This window comes from Peromyscus californicus, unplaced genomic scaffold (assembly GCF_007827085.1).
Source record: "Peromyscus californicus insignis strain IS unplaced genomic scaffold, ASM782708v3 Scaffold_3__1_contigs__length_106647218, whole genome shotgun sequence".
In the NCBI taxonomy this organism is placed as follows: Eukaryota; Metazoa; Chordata; class Mammalia; order Rodentia; family Cricetidae; genus Peromyscus; species Peromyscus californicus.
This window is the reverse complement of record NW_026294551.1, coordinates 63,962,585-63,984,642: the sequence shown is the minus strand read 5'-3', so window position 1 is coordinate 63,984,642 and position 22,058 is coordinate 63,962,585. Positions and strand designations below refer to the sequence as shown.

General features: G+C 48.9%; 2 protein-coding genes across 8 annotated transcripts; one reads left to right on the top strand and one right to left on the bottom strand.

Moving 5' to 3' along the window:
• Nucleotides 1-552: 552 nt before the first annotated feature.
• On the top strand, nt 553-6,153 carry CUNH1orf35 (chromosome unknown C1orf35 homolog). Of its 6 annotated transcripts, XM_052757427.1 has the most exons (7): nt 564-2,123; nt 2,265-2,310; nt 2,417-2,499; nt 2,575-2,647; nt 2,757-2,842; nt 3,645-3,776; nt 3,902-4,139. In XM_052757427.1, the coding sequence occupies exons 1-7, from the start codon at nt 1,879-1,881 to the stop codon at nt 4,020-4,022; spliced, it is 786 nt and encodes a 261-aa protein (XP_052613387.1). In that variant the 5' UTR covers nt 564-1,878; the 3' UTR covers nt 4,023-4,139. The 6 variants fall into 6 exon arrangements, with proteins under 6 accessions (XP_052613385.1, XP_052613387.1, XP_052613382.1 ...); XM_052757425.1 differs by having other exon boundaries at nt 553-2,123; nt 2,417-2,647; XM_052757423.1 differs by lacking the exon at nt 2,265-2,310 and having other exon boundaries at nt 585-2,123; nt 3,902-6,153.
• Arf1 (ADP ribosylation factor 1) lies at nt 5,290-21,361 on the bottom strand. Of its 2 annotated transcripts, none has more exons than XM_052757429.1 (5): nt 21,234-21,361; nt 7,214-7,397; nt 7,018-7,128; nt 6,691-6,815; nt 5,290-6,565 (listed from the first exon to the last, which is right to left on the bottom strand). In XM_052757429.1, the coding sequence occupies exons 2-5, from the start codon at nt 7,359-7,361 to the stop codon at nt 6,404-6,406; spliced, it is 546 nt and encodes a 181-aa protein (XP_052613389.1). In that variant the 5' UTR covers nt 7,362-7,397; nt 21,234-21,361; the 3' UTR covers nt 5,290-6,403. The 2 variants fall into 2 exon arrangements, with proteins under 2 accessions (XP_052613389.1, XP_052613390.1); XM_052757430.1 differs by lacking the exon at nt 21,234-21,361 and adding an exon at nt 20,825-20,848.
• Between the last annotated feature and the right edge of the window lie 697 nt (nt 21,362-22,058).

Below are 22,058 nucleotides of genomic sequence, written 5' to 3'. Positions count from 1 at the left end.
CCACTACCACCACCACCACCAAAAAAACAAAACAAAAAACTTGCTTCACCAGGCTTGGCAGCAAGAGCTACCCACTGAACCATCTCACCAGCCTGGGTACTTTATAAATAGTAATTTATTCTCAAAGTTGCAGATTTGATACATGTTTTGTCTTGTAGAATTATGTGAAGTTTCCCCAGTGACAGAAGAGTTCTTACAAGAGTGATCCAGCTGCTCTCAAGATAGGTCCCTAAAATACTATGGTGAGATGTGGTGGTTCACATAAGTACACCTTTAAGCCCAGCACTTGGGATGCATAGGCAGGTGGATTTCTGCGAGGCCAGCCAGGGGTACATAGTGAACCCTATTTCAAAAACAAACTGGGAGAGGTTGGCCAAGTTGCCTCTCCTGATTTACGCCGGAAAAACTGGAAACCAGGGGGCTTAAGGCAGCCCAGCACTTGAGTGCAATCTGCATGACGAGGCTTGTTTTTTTATTTCTCACCTCCTTTGATAACAAGAGGAGCCTGCTTCAGAGGCCAGCATGTTCAAGGTTATATGAATCACAACAACGTTTGTCTTCAGAAAAACATCTGAGGTATAGGAACATCATTCTATCATTCTACAGAACATACCCTATTCTGTAGAAGCTGAGGAAGGTCCCAGGCATTCTTATGTTCCTTGCCACATTGGTTGACATTCCAATTTCCCTTTTTGAGAAATATCAACATGAGATGTTTCTATCTTCATGTCAAATTCATTATATCCTCACATAACATTAATTCAAACCCCAACACAAAAAGAACCTCACCACCCCCAAAATCATCCGGATGCCAGCACTGTTGAGTTTGGACAAAGGATCTGTCCTGGGTTCTAGACAGCGAATATCTCATTTTTATACTCCAGTGACAGAAGGCAAGAGAGTTCTCCAGGATTCTCTTCATATGGGCATTAATCTATGAGACTCTACCTCATTATGTCAAAGGCCCAGCCTTCAAGAACAACTCTAGTGGAAGATTTAAACATGGTAATGGGGGTGTGTTTTGCCACACATCTATTACAGACAGGGCTGAGACTATAATACAGAAAAATTGCACTCATCATTTAAGCTTTAGCCCAGATACCGACTCGATCATTCATTGGCTGCCAGGTACAACTAATGATTCTTTTCAGGGCCAAATGACAGTGCTAAACCTATCTTCAAAGAACTTAAGTTATTCTTGACTTCTTGGTCATGCCCAATCAGAACAAAATGCAATTAGCTCTGTTCTTCGTACTTCGTAGGTCAGTAAAGTCTCACCTACACAGAATACAGATCACTGTGGTTTAGGGATGCTTGGACTTTGTGGCCTTTATCTCACTTTCGTGCCACAATCTGCCACCCAGTGCACAGAAGAGTTGATCTGTTTCTTTGGCGACTTTATCCGCCCCTCAGTGTTCCGGGAAGTTTTGCCACTATTTGACTGCGTTTCAGCACTGACCTAGACCTTTGGAGTTAGCACGCCTGGCTTTCCAGGAGGCAAGGCGTCAAGTACAAGCCCTGCGGCGCCCTCCTGGTGTCACCAAAGTTTGTCGGCATCCCAATCCACCGAGGATCCTAACACAAGGGTGACACGTGAGGTGGCACAGCAGCCGTTTTTTTTTCAAGGTGCTAGTGCGCAGGCGCATGTGGTAATGGGATAAAGGATACGCCTGTGGGTCTAGTTTGGACTGAACACCGGATGCAAAGAGGGACTTCGGCTGAGGCTGCCCGAGCCACACACTGCGCAGGCGCGCGGACACCTTCGTGAGCGGCGCAGGCGCGCGAGTGACGTCACGGCGAGCGTCCGGAGGCCCGGTGGTGCGGGAGTCCGGCGCTCGGGGCTGCGGGTCCTGGAGATTGTGCAGGGTCTCCGACGCCATGTTCGGCTCCAGCCGCGGCGGCGTGCGTGGCGGGCAGGACCAGTTCAACTGGGAGGACGTGAAGACCGACAAGCAGAGGGAGAACTACCTAGGCAACTCGCTGATGGCGCCAGTGGGCCGCTGGCAGAAGGGCCGCGACCTCACCTGGTACGCGAAGGACCGTGCGCCGTGTGCCGGCCCGAGCCGTGAGGAAGAGCTGGCGGCTGTGCGCGAGGCGGAGCGCGAGGCGCTGCTGGCCGCACTGTGAGTGCCGGGGCTGCGGGGCGACTGCCAGCTCCGGGGATGGGATCTGGGTGGCTCCGGGGCGGGGCTAGATGTGGGCAGGGCAGGGAGGAAGGCCACAGGGGCGCATGCCCCCTTGACGTGCACCCCCGATCCTCGCAGCGGTTATAAGAACGTGAGGAAACAGCCCACCGGCCTGAGCAAGGAGGTGAGTCTGGGATGCGGATTGGGGGTCCGCAGGGCGGGAGAGGATCTATCTGTACCGGTCTAGAACCTCCTGCCCCCCAACTCCCCTCAACCCCGCGTTCCCTTAGGACTTCGTGGAGATCTGCAAACGGGAAGGAGGCGACCCTGAGGAGAAGGGCGTGGACCGGCTGCTGGGCCTGGGCAGTGCCAGGTGCGGCGGGTTGGGGAGAAGCAGGCAGGACTGGGTGGTGGTCCAGAACTGTCCTCAATGCTCTGTCTTCTGCAGTGGCTCCGCAGGCCGTGTGGCACTATCCCGGGAAGACAAAGAGGCTGCCAAGCTTGGGCTGTCAGTGTTCACGGTAAACCCTGTCAACCCTAATGCTCAGGATCCTGGGCTTGGGGGTGTCTGGGGAGACGTGGGGCGGGACTCCCTGGGTGTCCCTCCCCCCAGCTGAATTTCTCAAATAGCACCACCGCGTGGACAGCGAAGGCCCAAGCACAGCCCCATCTGCTGCCAGAAAGAAGCCCCGTGCTGAGGACAAGGCCGAATTGGAGTAAGTTGAGTCTGAGTCCCTATTCTGCCTACTCATGTGCGTCAATGAGTCTCTTGCTGGCATCCTATGTGAACTATGCCAGGCGTGGGCGTGAAGACACTGCACCAAGAGTGTATTCACAGGAGAGACTGGGTGTCTAGGCCAATGGTACCATACTGGGAGGTTGAATGCCGGGTCTTTTTGAAGGACCCAAGCACTGCCTTAGCTCTTTTGGCTTTACTTAAGTTGTTGGGCCTCCACCTCCAGGCTGGATGTGCCTACCCATCCAGAAGCCCAGGAGCCTGACAGTGGGATGGAGTTTCAGAAGCTGCCACTGGTGACCCAGCAGGGTGATGGTTGCAGACAGGAGGCCAGTTTGATGGGAGGTGGAGCAGTTAAAGTATGAGGCTAGGAGAAGTGGCACTTGCCTTTCTTTAATCCTAGCACTTGGTAGACAGACAGGCTGATCTCTGAGAGTTCCCACCAGCTGGTTTCCAGGCCTTGGGATTTAGCAGTGTGTGCCTGTCTGGTTACTTTTGTGTCAACTCTGTACTTAAGTAAAATAGTGAGTTCCAGGCTACACAAGCCTGCATAGTGAGAAGCTGGCTCCTCCGCCACCCGCCAAGAGGCACCCAGGTTAGCAGCTTTCCAGAGGGAAGCTTAGCCTTGTGGAGCGGATGAGAAGCCTAAATTAAGCTCATTTACAAATATAAACTCACAACATGTAGACATTCCCAGTGCACAGTGCCGTGGTATGGACCCTGCCCTAGTCCCATTGCTTTCCAGTCCTTCACACTTAGACCCTTTATATTCTCTCTTGCAGTACAGAGAGCTCTAAGAAAAGTAAGAAAGAAAAGAAACACAAGAAGAAGAAACACAAGAAACACAAGAAGAAGAAAGACAAAGAATACAAAAGGGAGACTGACAGCTGCCCATCATCTCCCTCCCCTGCTCGGTAAGCTAGGCCCAACTCTACCTCAGGGGCACTAAGGAAGTGGGGGGCAGAGCTGGCCAGGCCTGTTGGGATCCCTGGTAGGGTGAGAGACCCCTTCAAGTGTCTGGTTGTCCTTGTCTTCCTAGGCCCAGACACCAGAGACATGATTCTGACTTCTCCCCCTGCTCTAAGAGGAAGCGGGGACATAGCCAGGACAGTGGAAGGAGCCCATCCCGCAAACGACAAGACAGAGGCTTTGATGACTGAGAATGTGGCTAGACCAAAGGACACCAGAAGCCCTGGTTGCCCTGAGCTGAGACCCTGCCCACCACCAAGCTTTGTGGGGTCTATAAAGAGTAGTCACTGGATGCCAAGTGACTACCAGCCCCCTCCCTACTTGCTCAAACTAACCATTCCCATCCCTGTCTGGGATAATGCAGGTGGTAGGATTCTGAACCAAGCTTGTTGGACCTTGGGATCTATTTCGCCATTTGGAGGCAACTTATGTGGCAACCACTCCAGGCAGCTGAGGAATGGGGTCCTAGGTGACCAGAGACTAGTGGTTCTGTGAAGGTAGTGCCCTTGTCTTGCCCCCATGCCAAGGAAGATATAGTTGCCCAGAAGCCTAAGGCCAGACTCCTGTTTCTGCTGCCACAGTACAGGCCCTTGAGGTTTAGGGGTGTGTGTGTGTATGGATATCTGGTTACTTCTACTTTTTGTATCAACCCACTTTGTACGTAAGTAAATGTATTTTAAAAGTAGAGTGTATCATCTCACTGAGGGCAGGTTAGGCTGGGATCCTGTGGCCCCAGCATGGGGCATCCATCCAGTATACCTGAAGGCAGGGTCTAGGGACCAGAATCCTATCCTTGAGGCTGCCTTAAGACCATACAAATGACCAAGGAGTTGGAAGAACACTTTTGTGGATATGAATGAATGCACCTGCTGTCTGCACAAGAGGTCCAGTCTGGTTCCTACCTAGGCAGAAGCAGTGGGTTCAGCAGACAAATAATAGCAATTTTAGGGCCTGTATGCATGCATGGGCAGACAGTAGAAATCAAGCTAGACTCTCTCTATATATAGCAAGTTGTTCTCTTCTGATTGTAAAACAGTATCTGCTGGGTGGGGATACTTCCTGAGACTCAAGCTGTGGCTTGTACATTGACCTGTGCCCTTCAGGTGGCCACCTAAGCATGAGTGAAGATTAGTTATCTAAAACACCACCTCAAGGGAGTGAAGGTCTGTCCACTTAGGCAGGGGCCCACTCAGGACTTTGGATCTCCTAGTGGCCACATCCACCCAGAGACATGTACAATCCCAAGGCTGGCCACCTACTGAAAGGATAGGAGGCATACCTCAGTTGTCACAAAAGCACCAAGGCTGGTAGTGACCCTGAGACGTGAGGGGAGCCAACAAGACACCCAGGTCTCACCGACTTCTACCAGGGCTTGGAGGGTACCTGTTTTCTCTTGAATTAAAAGGGCTCTCTTAGGAGGCAGCCTGGCAGTGGTGACACTAACACACAAGCCCATCAAATAGTTAAGAGACTTTATTCTAATAGCTATAATTACAGTGCTTGTCGAAATGAAAACTGAAAACAAGTATACAAAACAGTTGATTACTAATTGTGTATTGAAAGCAGTAAGAGGTTCCACGACACCAAATAAACCAGTTCTGAGATTTCCCCAAGATAAATTTAACAGCTCCAGCTTCTTCAGTGTTTATCAAAATACAAAAGAAAAAAGTAGAGGTCGTCTTTCGATGGCAAATCGGACCCTTGCAGGCTGAGGGAGAAAGCTACTTCACACATGGAGATGGGGGTGCTCCAGGATGTGGGTCTGGAATGGATCGACCCTCCCAGCTTGCACACGCTCCTGCTGGTGAGACCCAGGCCTCCTGCCAGCGCGTCCAAGTGGGCCCAAGAGTAAGCTGGGTATGTAGGCTGCCATCTGGCCCGGCCACACACCAAATACAAGCCGGGCCCTGCACCGCACAATGGCTCCCAGCCCACCCCTAGGTGACCATGTGAGCACAAGTACAAGCACAATGCTATGGAATGCAGGTGACCCAAAGACAGGCGAGTCACGGGGGCTCTACTGTGACCATGCAGCGGATGGTGGTTTGTCACCTTCTCTCCTGTCCCCACGGGAACAGGTGATCCGATGGACTAGCATTCAGGCCATTACTGCAAAACCTACACTAGGCATAGTCTCCGTTCTGTGTGTTCAAGTGTTCTTGTCCTGTATTTTTAACTATTTTAAAAAATGCACTGAGTTTGGGTTAAAAACCAACCACCAAATGGATACTGACACCAGTCTACAGCCCAATGGCTCCCGGAGGCCAGGTGCCCCTACACCCAAATCCCTTCTCAGTACTGACAGTGAGTTGATTCTCTTTTTACAATAAAAAAGCTAAGTAATATTGCATAGGAGTACCAGAAACTGCCTCAGTGGAAACAGAAACTATTTACATTAAATAAAAACCTGGCTGCAGGCTGCGTCTGCACATGTACAGCACGGTGCGATGCACACTGTGACCAACCCATGGAGACAGCTTCTGGCACTCAGGACCACAGAGTCGCACGTTTGCCACATGAGAGGAAAGCGGAGGGCGGAGAAGAGGAAGTGAGGGGGAGGGAGGGGTCTGGTTCACTTCTGGTTCCGGAGCTGATTGGACAGCCAGTCTAGTCCTTCATAGAGCCCGTCCCCGCTGGTGGCACAGGTGGCCTGAATGTACCAGTTCCTGTGGCGTAGAGAGTGCAGCCCCAGCTTGTCTGTGATTTCGGCCGCATTCATGGCATTGGGGAGGTCCTGAGGGAAAGGAGGAATTAGTGGCAGGGACCAGCAGCAGCCAGGCACCCGGGGCAGCCTCTCACCCACCCTCTCTCTTCCCTGACACAGGTTCTCCATCAGGGAAGGACTTTGCTGGTACCTACCTGCTTGTTGGCAAACACCAAGAGAACGGCATCCCGGAGCTCATCTTCAGCTAGCATCCTCATGAGCTCTTCACGGGCCTCATTCACGCGTTCTCTGTCATTGCTGTCCACCACGAAGATCAAGCCTGCAACACAGCCACATTACTGCACATACTGAACACTCCCCACCTGATCTACCCACAGGCTCTAGATCCAGTCCTCCCACTGGCCATGATGCTTAGTGTGGCTTTATGCCCTGAAACTGGCAAGGCCATCATCAGGCTCAGTGAGCAAGTACATCCCTCTGGGGCAAACAAGAGGAATCCAGGACAAGGATTGGCCCCTCACCTTGGGTGTTCTGGAAGTAGTGGCGCCACAGCGGCCGGATCTTGTCCTGGCCGCCCACATCCCACACAGTGAAGCTGATATTCTTGTACTCAACTGTCTCCACGTTGAAACCTGGGGGCAGGGTTACAGCTGAGTTTCCTCTGTACTCCAGAACACCAAACCCAACCTCCACCCTGGTCCTGGCCCAGCTTCTCACCAATGGTGGGAATGGTGGTCACAATTTCACCCAGCTTCAGTTTGTATAGAATTGTTGTCTTCCCTGCAGCATCCAGGCCCACCATGAGAATGCGCATTTCTTTTTTGCCAAAAAGGCCCTTGAAGAGGTTTGCAAAGATATTCCCCATGCTTGTGGACAGGTGGAAGCGATACTGGCCAGAGACCTGGGGAAGCAAGTTGTTCCAGTCCTGTTATGTGCTGCCAGTTTAGGGCCTGTGGCAGGTCAGAGACACACCTTCCTAGGAGTCCCCAGCCCCAAGCCTTTTCCCATCCCTCCTAAAATCTCATGGGGGAGGAGAGATAATTCAATCCCAGGTCCCAGGTGGCAGAAAACCCTGTCTACCAGACTCACTAGGCATCTAAAGGCCACACACTAATCAAGGAAGGCACAGATACAAAAAAAAAAAAAAAAAAACCCACCTTGTTTCCCAAGTCTATTCACCTATCTGGATATCTAACTACAGCCATGCACACTCACACTTAGGAGCTGGCATATTTACTCTCTAAAAAGAGTGCTTTGAGAGAGACACGAGGCCTCTTACAGCCTAACAGAGTTCTCTACAAGATCAGAAAGAACCACCTTACATCTCTATCCTTACTTCGAAGTGTCAAAGTACCACAAATTACAACTAGAGAGCTGGTCACACTCTAGGTTCGATACTACAGGCCAAATGTTCCATCACCTCCTGGTGACAGCAGGACAAGCCCAGAAAGAACTGTGGTGTCACCTCTCCAGGCATTTCTGTCATCCAGGTCATGAGAGACAGTTGTTAAGGCAATATTCCATCCATCTCAAGCAGCCCGAGAAGGTAGAGACCCAAAGAGTAAACTGATGGCAACATATTCCCTTGAAAACCTACACAAAAGGATGCTCCTATGATAACAGGTAAATGTGAGGATGTGTTCCTCCAAGGCATGTACACACACTCAGAAGGGCCCACTGGCAGAACAGAAATGCTAGAGGTGCCAATCAACTAAGCTGGCACCAATTTACCAGAGCGTATCAGATGTTAGGGGCTTTGAGAAAGGATAGTAAGGCTTCTAAGGGCTCTGGTCTCTGGTGGCCACTTTTATTCATCACTTGTTTTTCATCCAAATGGATTTTACTGCTTTCTTAAATGCTGATTGTTAACTCCTAATAATAAAAGCAAATAGAAGGCCATAGAGCCTTCAGAAAGAGATGTACCTGTGTACTATACAAGGCTGCTAACCTCACAGGAAAACGAACAAGCATGGTGTGAGAGAGGATGACAAGGCTTCCCTACGTATTGTCCCTCTGTGCTACTACAACAGAACACAAACTGGGCAAAACAACAGATGAGCTGGACATCCCAAATCATGGCCTGATTAGGTTAGATTTTTTGGCTCTAAGATGTGGCTGGCCTTCAGCTGTATCCTCCAGAGAGGAATGCCATGATCTCATGTGGTGAGTGAGTGTGAACCTACTTTCAAAGCCCTTCTCAGGATGGCCCTCATCCATTCTTGAGGGTGGAACCTTAAGACCCAAACACCCAACAGGCGGTGGTGGTGCACATCCCAGCACTTGGGAGGCAGAGCCAGGCGGATCTTTGTGAGTTCGAGGCCAGCCTGGTCTACAGAGTAAGATCCAGGAAAGGCATAAAGCTACACAGAGAAACCCTGTCTCGAGGAAAAAAAGACTCAAACACCTGCCCAACATTGCACTGGGTTCAATTTCCTATATATGAACTTAGGGAATACATTCAGACCATAGTAGTATATTCAAAATGAAGGCTCCCAAAAAGCATAATAAGAAAACTATAAACACAAGAAGATGGCTGTAATTCGAATATTTGGGAGGCAGAGGCTGGAACATATACTGAGATTATCAAAGAAAAAGAAGAAGAAATAAATCTGGGCATGTTGCGTCATGCCTGTAATCCCAGCATGAGGGAGGCTGAGGTTGGCAGACTTCCTCAAGTTTGATGCCAGCCTGAACTAGTGCAAGACCTTTCTTTAGAAAAACTAAAAAACAAAACCAATGGCCAAAAGGGGTGGTGGTGGGTGGAAAGAAGTGAGAAGAAAAGAAAGAAAAGACAGGTGGACAGGACAGACTGACAAAACTACAGAGAGGAGACTCTTAGCTAGGCAGGAGGAGCACATGCCTTAAGAGCTGAGGCCTGCTGCCAAAACAGTGACAACGCAGTGCTGGTGGGAGGAAGACTCTCAGGCAATACTCTTTAAAATTCTGAGATTATGGCTCTCAACCTTTAACTCCTACCAATTACAGATAGGGAAGAACAACTAATTTCAACATGGCAAGTCATCCTTTGAGGATCCAAACCAGGCAAAAGGAAGTGAGTCCAAGATGAATTAAGAAGGGACTCACTAGTTGCCATAGAGCAGGGACACACCACTTAGCTGTTTGAGTTTTGGTGATGTGGGGAATTGGGAGAGTGAAAAAGTACAGGCAAAAATCCAAAGAGCAACACATAATTTACTTTAAGCAAAAAAGTCCAACAGAAGCAGATGGATATCTGATCAGCAATCAGTTGTCCATGCAAAAAATTCCACGTTCTAGCCAGATGGTGGTGGCGCATGCCTCTAATCCCAGCTGAGACAGGCAGATCTCTGTGAGTCTGAAGCTAGCCTGGTCTACAAGGTGAGTTCCAGGACAGCCAGGCAGGGCTGTTATACAGAGAAACCCCATCTCAAGCAACAACTACAAAAAATTCCACCTTCCTTCCAAATCACAAGTGGTTATCAATGGAGAAACAGTGGTAAGCAGGGTATACATGGAAGGCTGGTGAGGCAGAGGGGGTGTAAGACAGCTCTTTATGCTCAGGTAATGTGTAGAAACCAACAGTACCTGCTATATGTGGTAGTGCTCACCTATGATCCCAGCATTTGTAAGGTTGAAGCGAGTTCAAGAATAATCAATCCTTGGTAATAAATAGTGGGCTAGTCAAGGCTAATCTGAACTACATGAGACCCTGTCTCAAAAAGGAAAGTACCTCCCCAAACCAACAACAACAGCAAAAACCACAAGAGCACAGAGGAGAAGGGGTACCTGCACCCTAACAGGTCCCTACAGTAGCAGGCAGACACCCTAAATAACTGTCCAGTGGTGGGGATCTCAGCCAAGTTTGACTGCATAGCTGCATGACTGCCTCACTGTCCATGACTAATGGCGATCCAGTGATGCATTCTTGAATGTAATTGGGCATGGCCTACAGCTGAGTGTGCTGGGCTAACCTGCCTTCTCTACAGAAGGGCTATGAAAACCACAGCGATCATTTTCCTTTTTTTTTTTCCGAGACAGGGTTTCTCTACGTAGTTTTGGTGCCTGTCCTGAATCTCACTCTGTCGACCAGGCTGGCCTCAAATTCAGAGATCTGCCTGGCTCTGCCTCCCAAGTGCTGGGATTAAAGGCGTGTGCCACCACCGCCTGGCTCCTTCTTTCTTTTTAACAAGAATCACCAAAATGAAAAGCAGTCATAGAATTAAATGATGAGATGAGCTCCAGACTTAAAACACTCTGCAAACAAGCATGTAGATACCCCTGCTCACACAGGCACTTCTGTGTAATCAGCACTTCTGCATTGGCATTCTTAGTGTCCTCGTGGCACTACATCTACTGCTTTTAGAACAGACTCAAACCCAAGAACGCCTCCACTGAGAGAAAAGCCCAGTAGCTACATGGACTAATAATCACCACCAGGGGCTGGGCACAGGCCCTGACTGCATGATGCCCAGTCAAGGTGCTGTCACCTTCCCTCTACAATCCCACATACAAGCCAAACCTGCTTTTCAGGTTCCTCTGCATTACTCCATTAGCAGGCAGTGAAAACAGACTTCCCAGAGAGCTCTTGCTGGTTTATTCTGCTTCCCAAGCCACCAGAGGGAATGCCTTAGGAAGGAAGGCCCACAACCACCAAGTTGGAATGGGGTCAAGAAAGTTCATTCTTTGGAGAGGGTAGGACAAAGGTTGAAGCAGTCTCCCCTTTGGCAACCACACTCCCCACACTGCTGTAGCAGGGCCTTCCTGGACTCTTGAGTAAAGGTGAGAAAACACAGCTGAGTCCACACCTACTCCACAATGATGAATGAATGCAACCAGACTGGTTTAGCAGCTCAACAGGAGCCTGATGGGCAGCCGGGCTGGGGGGGGGGGGGGGTGTCCACCGTCCTCAGATTCAGGGACACCCAAGCACAAGTCAGACAACCTTCTCTAAATCAGACTGTGTAGGTTTGCCATTTCTCTCCAACTGTTGACACTATTTTGAAAGAATCCCAGTAGGAAGAGAGGTTTTCTGCTCTGGGCTGAAGAATGTTCCTTCCTGAAAAGGACTCAAATTTACTACATGAATAAAAAGTTGGTGATATTTTAAGAGTTAACTCCTTTCAGGGGGCTAGAGAGATGGCTCAGAGGGTAAGAGCACTTGCTTCTTTTGTAGAGGACACCAGTTCCATTCTCAGCACCCACACGGCAGTTTACAACTGTCCTTAGCTCTAGTTCCAAGAGATGTGGAGCCCTCTTTTGGCCTCTGAGGGCACTGCATGATACATGCAGGCAAAACACATGTATTTTTAAAAATTTTAAAAATCTTTTAAAACATGTTTTTTTTTTATTTTTAAGAAAAAGACAAGATCTCTCACTGACCCTAGAGTGCACTAATTCAGATGGAATGGCTTAGTCAGAAAGTCCTTGTGCAATAAGTATTATTACTGACTGAGCCAACTCTTTAGTTTCTCCCTTCGGCTTTAAGACAAATCCACTGCAGTATAAATTACATATATTAGCGGGGGTGGGGGGTGGCGGTGCACACCTTTAATTCCAGCACTTGGGAGGCAGAAACAGGCAGACCTCTGAGTTCGAGGCCAGCCTAGTCTACAGAGTGAGTTCCAGGAAGGCTCCAAAGCTACAGAGAAACCCTGTCTTGAAAAACCAAAGGGGGTCAGGGGAGATTACATATATTTAGTCAGGCACAATGGCACATACCTTGAATCTCAGCACTTGGGAATCAGGGGCAAGAGATCTCTGTGAGTTCCAGGATAGCCAGTGCTACACAGTGAGATCCTGTCTCAAAATTAGTTAATTACATATGTTCAACCACACAGACCAATAGTATATACTCTCAGCTGTTATATTTGAGGAAAAATACCAAATCTGAAACTTTTCTGAAAGAACCTTAACACAATATAGAACATTTTTAGCTAAAGTTTTTAGTAAAGAGTGCCAGTGTTCCAACAATGACACACAATCAGATACATGAAATCCTGAACCATCCCCAAACAGGATGCCTATAACTTAAAAAGGAGGCTTCTTTTTTTTTTTTGGTTTTTCGAGACAGGGTTTCGCTGTGTAGCTTTGCGCCTTTCCTGGAACTCACTTGGTAGCCCAGGCTGGCCTCGAACTCACAGAGATCCGCCTGCCTCTTCCTCCTGAGTGCTGGGATTAAAGGCGTGCGCCACCACTGCCCGGCAAAAGGAGGTTTCTTTAGTGTCATGTGTAACACGCTCACATGTTGACCTCTGCACATAGTGCTTTTTGTACATCAACAGGAACTGAGCATGTCTGTTCCTAAAGCCTTAGGTCTTCACGTGCACCTCAGTGAAATATTCTAGGTCTGGTCTGTTCACACAATCCAATACTGCTCTACATTTGTCATTATTTCATAAAAGCTGCTTAAGAGGAAAACTGAATGTGCTGGGACTAGGACAGGCAGGGAGCTGGAACACTCCTGTAAGGGCAGAACTGTGACTCAATCAGCATGCTCCAGGCTGGGAGCTGGAACACAAGCCTGCTCTGCACACCGCCTCCCCCAAGCTTCTTGTCTTCTGAGTTAAGGGACTGGGAAACTCACTAGGTCTGATGTGAGTAGGTGGGATGATGAGTGAAAATGAAGTTGGATGATTCTTTGCAAACTTAAGATGAATGTTCTCCCCCTCCCCAAAATCAGTGTGTATCTCTGAGTTGAGTTCTTGAACTATGGTAACAAGAATGCTGAACCTTGTTTTTATGTTGTTTCTCCCTTTATTCTACTTTTAAGCATTACCCTTTCTTTTTTTTTTTTTTTTTTTGGTTTTTCGAGACAGGGTTTCCTTGTGTAGCTTTGCGCCTTTCCTGGAACTCACTTGGTAGCCCAGGCTGGCCTCGAACTCACAGAGATCCACCTGGCTCTGCCTCCCAAGTGCTGGGATTAAAGGCGTGCACCACCACCGCCCGGCGCATTACCCTTTCTTAACATAACTACCTTCAAAATATGTCACCAAACACATTCACAGCCACACTAACTCTATACATTAGCAGCTCTAAGCAAGTACTAACTGGGCTTCATGAAATACAATTTTTGAGACTTGTAAAGGCTCCAATGGAGAAGCATCCTGTCATGTATCCGTGTGTGGTCTTCCTCTCAGCATCAGAATCCTGACTTGTAACTGGGAGTCAGGGCTTCCAGAATAAAATCCACATTTCCTGGAGTTTCTTGCAGCATTGTATGCTCAGGGCATCTACCCAGGAGCAATAGAACCCACATCCTAACGTGGCAGTTCTCAACCAGTGGGTCAAAACCCATTTAGGGTCTTTTTCCCCCCCAGACAGGGTTTCTCTGTGTAATAGTCTTGGTTGTCCCTTTGGGGGTCTTATATCAGAGACCCTACATATCAGATATTCATATTATAATTCATAACAATAGCAAAATTATATAATTTTAAATTATATATTATATATAACTTTGGGGTGGGGGTCACCCCAACATGAGGAACTGTATTAAAGGGTCCTGTATTAGGAAGGTTGAGAACCACTGCCCTAACACACTGCTACCATATTTCTACTTTGGCAGGAGGTACTTATCCTACTGGAAAAACTCCAAAACCACAGATCTGGAATTGGAAACAGCTCAACAGCAAAGCATTAGGTTTGCCCCCCAAAACCACAGACAAAACAAAGCAAGGAACACAAACATTCATCAACCCAGAAACACATCTAAAATGGTGGAAAGCACAGTAATAGGACAACATGAGATGCAACTGAAAAACCACCATGACTGAAATCAGAAGACCAGGCTCAGCCCAGCCCTCCCTAGTGACCCTGTAGCCACTGTTCCGACTGGCATTCTTCATACCTTAGGCAACTCAACATGGCCACAAGACTACCATATCAGACTGGGACCAGTCAGGTGCTTCCAAGGAAGACCCCACCCTGACTCCTTGTAAGTCCCAGGTTAGCTGTGCCCCCCAGACCCTAGCCCTTTACTCTTTATCCTTCTTGAGCATGTGGACGGAGCACGCACGTGTGTAGAGGAGACAATACCAGCTGGCTATAGACAGGTGCAGCTTGTTTTTGTTGTAGACTGGAACTGAGGGGAAATGACCCAAGATCATACCCTGATCTCCTACCTTGAGATCCACAGAACACTTGTTTGCTAACATGCATGTTCTCAAACCACCCAGGGCTCCTGCTGAAGCAATAAGGCTGAGTCTCAGGGTGGCTGTGGCCTCTCCATGGCACCCTGCTCCACTGTTCCTTACTGAGGGCAGAGTAGGCACAAAGCCAAGCCAAGTATCACACACCCAAATTAAACACCACCATCCCTAGGAACAGGAGAAGCAGAAGTACCTGGAGGAGCTGGTAACCAAGGACTCTTAATTTCTGTTGCAAGGCAAATCAAAGTAATGCAGCTTTACCAGCTTACCCCTTTCTTCATGAGTTGCCTACCCCCAACACTAACGAATGAACGAGAGCGCGCGCGCGCGCGCGCACACGCGCGCACACACGCACACACACACACACACACACACACACACACACACGGGTGGGGCCAATGAAGCTGGACATGGCATCCCAGAGGCCCTTTCCACACCGAAGAAAAAGGGAACTGGAACAGCCAACAGCTAGTTCATTGTGCTTTCATAAAATAAGCTCTTCCTCAAACCAGCTACAGTGGGCAGGGCACTCTTCTACTAAAACTCAACTTTAATCCTAGGTCCAGCCCTACTTCAGACAAAGAGGCTGGTGGCTACAGGGGTATTTATTGAGTAAGTCAATCTTCAAAACTTGACTTCTGACACCACAATGGCTCAAATCTGTAATTCTAGCACTCTGGAGACTGAGGTAGGATTGCCCCGAGTTCAGGGCCAGCCTGGGCTATAGTTTGAAATAGTCTGATGACAACAAAAAAGGAGGGGCTGCAACTGCAAATATTACCGTTGCAGAGGGCCAGAGTTCAATTCCCAGCACTTATGTCAGGCTGCTTACAACTGTCTGTACCGCTCCAGGAGGACCTGACACACTTCATACAGGATCTTGAACACTGCACTCACTTACATAACCACATGCAGACACACACAAAAATTAAAATTAAAAAAAAAAACAATTATATATATTATATATATAATATAATATATATATATATTATATATATAATTAAAAAAACCCAAAAACCTTTGTTTCTACCTTCAGGGAACTTTCATTTGGAGGGTAAAGAGTGCCCTGCCCCTTCTTCTGAATACTTGCTCTTCAGGAGGAAACAAGAATAAAGTGTACAGAAAGGCTGAGCTGTCACTAGGCTCGCTCAACTTTGCTGCAGTCTTGCCCCACCCTGCTGGAGTGAGGCACACACACAAAGACCACACCCCCCAAGTCCACTGTCCACACTTAGCCAGGCACTGCTGACCACACACTACTCAATCCTATTTCCCCATTTTCCCGATGTCAGAAACTTGATGCCTTGCCTTAGTTTTTAGAGGCCTCCCCTCAGGTGACCAGCACCCAAGGCATTCTCTGGCAACTGGCCCCATTCTCTGGGTAAGGATCCTCCATGTGTCCATATCCAGCTTTTCCACCAAAATAGGCCCCCTTCTCATTTTTCCACCCAGTTCTTCAGACTTAAACCATGGAGACTTGCTGCTGCCACATCCAGCTACATTCCAACAACTGATAATCAGGTGCAAAGTGACACCTGTGATGTTAGAACCCTCACATACAGTAGCCATGGGACCGTCTGGTGTCCACCACACCCTTTAACCCACTAAATCTGTCATCTGGAAAAGAAGCCAATAGACAACCTAACATTTGCACAAGAGAAGATCCCCATGAGTCTGCCCCAACAGTGACATCACAGGGACAAAAAGGGAAGTAACTTCTAGTGAAACTCTACTCTAATGCTAGGCCCAGCCATTCCCATACACAGAACAAAGGGAGGTGGCTAGCTACTGAGGCACTAAATGCCAACCACAGCAATCTCAAGGGCATGCCACCTCCAAAATTAACTTTTTTCCTGAAGACAGAGAACAACCTTTTGTAAGGCACTGAAGAAAACAAAATGCACTGCCCTTGACTTACAAGGCGGTTAAAGCTGGGTTCCTGAAAGACTTGGAACATCTGTTAATATTATGCCAAAGAAAAGCTTTATCTTTCTGTGATCAAGCTTAGGCTATCACAGAGGGATTTTCTACCCACATGAAAACCACACAAGTGGCTAAATGCCAGAGAGCGTTGCCTCCCACCTGAGAGAACCAAAGGTTCCTACAGATTTCTAAATATCCTTTCTGAGGACTACAAAGCTGCTCCAGGGACCAGGAGCACCCTCTCTCTAGTCCTACCCTCCTCCCACACTGCTCCTGGCTGGTTTCCATACTCAGAGTACACTTACCCAGCTCAGAGCCCTTGTGTCAACTGTCCTGGGCTAAGAGGCCTCTGGCTCCTCCCTCAAACTTGCCAATCTTTTTCTATCAGATCTCTGCATAAATGTCACCTGTGAGGTGACATTTCCACCTCCCTGGATAGGCCCCAGTGCCTGCCTTCATCACTCAAAGAGGGTCAGGACGAACACTCCAAAAGCAGGCACGGACAAGTAGCTTTTGTGTCCAACGCTAAGTAAGGCTAACGCTAAGTAAGGCTGCCGCCTCCACCTTCTTCCACTAGGCCCCTCACAGGTGACTCCTTATCAGAGAAGAGAAAGCAGTGTCATTAAAAAAAAAAAAAAAGTTTATGAAGGCCTTTGGGATTAAAATAAAGATCACACACCTGCGGAGAGGCTAATCCTAATGACTGTCTGGGAAACTACAGGGCCAACAAGCAAAATTGCACTATTTTAAACTATGCACAGGCGTATTGTGTGAACATTCCTACACCAGTAACATCTAGGGACTCAGGTGTGCACAGACCTGGGAACTGAAGGTAAAGCCGTTGAAGAAGCAAGATATGCATCAAACCTACCCCAAAGAATGCTAGCTCTAAACATACATTTCAGTTGAATACCTCGGTATGTCCGAAGTCAGATATGACCTTAACAGAAGAGAAATGTTAAAAATTGAAAATAATGCCAAGCAAAATTTCACCACCAACGTCACTAGAAGACAGAGTATTTTAAATATAAGCTGTTGGATTCAAACAAGGAAGAAGTTATCTACAGAACAGGAAGCTTCAGAGGAAAACACACACTTCAGGCCATCTAGCTCTGCGTTCATTCTCATTCTTCAGCAATGAGTCTCACAAAATCTAGAAACCCCTTTCTTGGCCACAAGCACCTAAATCATACCAACAGAATTAAAAAAAAAAAAAAGAGAGGAGGAAGGAAGAAAGAAAAACCTGTCAGAGGACACCTAGAGAACCTGGGCCACAAATTTCCCTGTTTCAGTATATGCCATTGTAAAAATATTTTGATAATTGATACCAACAAAAAGTTATTGTTTAACATACAGTCATCAAGCACAAAGAGCCTTTTGGAAAGAGTTCTAGTTTGCTAGCATCCCTTTGACAGGTATATTTATCTTTACAGATATCACATACTTCTTGAAATGTGCGGTGATAATAACCAAGTCCCACTCACCCATACTATACAGCAGCAATTCTCAGATCCTCAGAAATATGGGGAGCTGTCTGCCACATAAACTTAATCATCTCTAACTGCTGTCTGTAAAAATATGCCTGCCTAGCATGGGAGCACCTGTAATCCCAGCAGGTCGTAATCTTAGGGGCTAAGGCAGGAGGATTGAGTTTAGGGCAAACCTGTACAACACAGTGAACTTCTTCCCCATGAACAGCACCAATAAAACATAGGTCTATCTTCCTATTTTCTGTCAACTCCCGTTATCACTTAAAATTTTCCCTATTATCAGGGCCTGCAGGAGTACCACTTTTCCTAGTATATTGGCTGCTAATAGGCAGCAAGCCCTGTTACCAATTTGAGTAAAAAAATCAGGAAACAGGACCAGGTAAGAATGTTGTGGAGGCTGGGCCCTAATCAGTCTCACTACTTCTTTGTATCTATAGCAGGACAGGAGAGTGAACACCTAAAAGGTCCTCCTGGAAATAAAGATCTTGCATGTGCCCATACTAACAAGTTTTCCAGCCAGGCCACTTGACCCACCTGAGAGGGCTGAATTACCTTTCAGGATATTGACAAGCAACACCACAAGCTATTACAGAGGAATCCCAATGTGTGTACACACACACACACACACACACACACACACACACACACACACACCAGCTATCCTGTACTTCTCAGCAGGCAGTATCAAACCTTTTTCAATAGTGGATACAGCACACACACACACACACACAAAGATGCTCTTAATGTCAGATCTCAACACAAAGAAATTTTCATGTTTCTCTCACCATTTCTGTCAATTTCATGAACATCAAAAAACAAAGGGATTCATGAGAGGCACAGGGACAGATCATGAATGGCATAGCAACCTAGAGCAGCCTGGGGTCTGATGGGCTCCTGAATGCAAATGACATATATAGCCAGGCAGTGGTGGCTTAGGCCTTTAATCCCAGCACTAGAGGCAGGCAGATCTCTGAGTTTAAGGCCAGCCTGGTCTACAGAGTGAGTCCCAGGACAGCCAGGACTGTTTCACAGAGAACCCCGTCTTAAAAACAAACAAACAAAAACCCTGCACATCAATGTAACATTTAATTCAAAGAATCTGAAAAACATTGACCCAACACCCTCAAACCATTGTTAACAAGCTATTGCATGAACCTGCACAACAAGTTTTTTCTCTTGGTTAGGATGCCTGACACTGGGTCACCACAATACTGGTCTAATTTACCTTTACCTTTAAAAAAAAAAAAAAAAGGCTGTAGTTTGAAGCCTGTCTGGTCCTGGGCAGAGGTAGCAACCCCGTGGAGTAAAGAATTTGAACAACCCCTCTACAAAATACTATCGTGCAAGAAGCACAGTGGACATCTTAGCTACATGATTTACAATCAGAAGCGTGTGTGAGGAGCACAGAACTAGTTATTGTTACTTTCCTTCCAGGATGAGTAGACTGAGTATGAGTCAGCTGTTATTCACAGTTAAACCGTGTTGTGTGTGCAATGCTGGAGATCCAAACCAAGACTTCATACAGCTAGGAAAAGCACTCTACCCCTAGTTCTTAAACCCTTTTGAAGTAGCAATTCTGTACATCTGCCTCACAAGCAAGACAGCAGTGAGTGATCCAGTGACTCAGACTTATTTTCAACAAGATGTTTAAGGATAAGCGACAGACATTGAATTAAGAGAAACCTTTATGCCAGGGAGACAATGTAATTCCAACAACGTAGCTCACACATCTGTGACTGCCCCTCACACCACACAACTCTCAACTCTGGAGAAACAGAGAAACCAGGTAGTAACAGTTCATCAAGTCTCAGACTAGGCTATTTGTGATAGTGCTGCTGAAAGCTCAAAGGTGAGGGCATTACAGTCGCCCGCGTCAGACACTGGAGATACTGGTTAAGACCGAGGAGGGACATGGAGCCAGCACACAAAGCACCATGGCATCTCACTAGTCTTCTGTCTGACACACACTGCAGAAACCACCAGAATCAGCCTGCAGGAAAAACTGCTGACCACTAGTTGTGAAACAAGAACTACAACGGACTACTCCAGCATTGGTTGTGGCATCAACTACTGGGCTCTCCGGCGACTTCTGGGACTAAAGAGTACCTGCCCCTTCCTTTTCGGGCAAAACAGTCACTTTCTGGATGGGAGAATTGCTCCTTGATGAGAGCAGATTCCCGAGCACTTAGGTACCATGCAACAGTTCAGCTACATACAGTCCAACATGGCAGGACCACCACCCTGACTGGACAGGAAGAACTGTGTACTGGATCTGGTCTGTTACCCGAGATGATTCAGAGACTGGGAGCAGGTTGTTCCAACGGCCAGGTTAAAAATTCCCCAAGTCAGAAGGGCCCTTCTAATCCACACACACACACACACACACACACACACACACACACACACACACACACACACACAAAGCATCAAGGGAGTCAGTCCAGAGGTGAAACAAGACCCAACTCCTCCAGAGGCCACCGGGCCCTTGAGTGTAAACCTCAATGAAGATCTCACCGGAGAAGTGTGGGGCCCAAATTACGGTTCGCTGGGGATCAGAGTGGGCACTCTGGGATCCCCCGAGATCCGCATATGCTCTTCTTAAATCCCAGCACCCGGTTCAGCAGTCCCCAGCCCCTATCCACCTGTCCCATCCCTTCCCCTCCTACAGCTCTGATCCTCTGGGCCGACAGGAACCGGACTCGAGAAAGAGAGGAAGACCTCGCCACCTGAGTGACCTTGACGCCGTCTCAGGGCCACCCAAGCCTCAGTTTCCCCCGCCCCAAGGCCCGTACCGTATCTGAAGCTGTCGGCTAACCCTTCTAGGAGGGAGACCCCGTGCTCCCCGAGCCCTGCTCCCGGGCTCCCGGGCCGTGGAGCCTAGGAGAGGCGCAGAGAGGAACAGCAGGAAATCTGGCTTCCTGGAGAGGAGCCGGCGTCCCGGCCGGACTTCCGGGCTGCGGCCCGCGGCGGGAGGCCAGGCGTAAGGGCCGCGGAGTGGGGGAGGGCCAAGCGGCCGTGGGCGACGCGGGACTCGGGGAGCCCGGATCCTCTGCCCGGCCTGCCGCTAGGTCCACTGGACACAGATCCCGGCCCGCCCGACCAGACTTGGCCCTTAGCAGCCTGAATCGAGCACCCCTCGACGCCCACGATGACCCGCCCGTGGCCTCCCCAGCTTCGGCCCCAGCGCGCCCCGCACCTCACCTCCGCGGCGGCTGCTCCCAGCCAGGCGTTGGTTTCGCTCCCACAAGATGGCGGCGCTGACGGCAGCCACGTCAGCGCCTGCCGCGGGGCACGCCGGGGGAAGAGGGCGGGCACGCCCGATGCCCCGCCCCTAGAGAAATGGCGCTTGCGCGGCTGCACCAAGTAGCCTTCACGGGGCGGAGCCAAAGTCGCTCTGCTTCCGGATCGCGGCCCGGGCTAGCACACCGGCTCCCTGGACTAGAACGCGCAAGGGTGTGGCGTGTGAATTTCCGTGTCCATCGACGCGTGCGCACGCGCGCCTTCCTGCGGAATTCCAGCCCATTCCGCGGATGCGGGGGTTGAGGACAGTACGCGTTCTAGAGCGCCAAGGTCAGAGTGGGAAGGTCGTGTCAGCCCTGAGGGGGTGTGATGTCCCTCTCAGAGGTCTCCAGAGTCTCTGATCTCCCAGCTGGCCCTGGGCCCTGAAGATAATGATGTGACTGACAGGTGACCGAAGCGGGGAGAGGCGCAGGCCAAGTGTCAGATACGCACCATGCCCCTACACTGGCCCTGGACCTGTGTACACTCTTAGAGCTGACCCAGAGAACCAGAGATTTGCGTGGGGGTGGCACTGCCTCAGCGGGTACTCTGGGTTGCCCCGGGGAGCGGGGATGGGGGGTGGGGGCGTGGGTAATGAAGAGGAAGAACCTGTTACATCTCCCGGGGAAGCCTTCCCGGACCGATCAGAAGCAGCAGCAATCTGCGTACCCCCTCCCCTAAGTATGCGAGAATCAGACCCAGGCTCTGTCCATCCTGTTCAGTTCTTCCACCCCATCTTTGTGAGGA

What these genes read in the sequence shown, in the direction of transcription:
- Arf1 (XM_052757429.1), bottom strand. Translation starts at nt 7,361, where the DNA reads ATGGGGAATATCTTTGCAAACCTCTTCAAGGGCCTTTTTGGCAAAAAA. An exon ending in CTACTTCCAGAACACCCAAG is followed by an intron (nt 6,816 to 7,017) that starts GTGAGGGGCCAA and finishes GCTGTGTTGCAG; the next exon opens with GCTTGATCTTCGTGGTGGAC. An exon ending in TGGTGTTTGCCAACAAGCAG is followed by an intron (nt 6,566 to 6,690) that starts GTAGGTACCAGC and finishes CCTTTCCCTCAG; the next exon opens with GACCTCCCCAATGCCATGAA.
- CUNH1orf35 (XM_052757422.1), top strand. Translation starts at nt 1,879, where the DNA reads ATGTTCGGCTCCAGCCGCGGCGGCGTGCGTGGCGGGCAGGACCAGTTC. An exon ending in GAGGCGCTGCTGGCCGCACT is followed by an intron (nt 2,124 to 2,416) that starts GTGAGTGCCGGG and finishes GCGTTCCCTTAG; the next exon opens with GACTTCGTGGAGATCTGCAA. An exon ending in TTGGGCTGTCAGTGTTCACG is followed by an intron (nt 2,648 to 2,756) that starts GTAAACCCTGTC and finishes TTTCTCAAATAG; the next exon opens with CACCACCGCGTGGACAGCGA.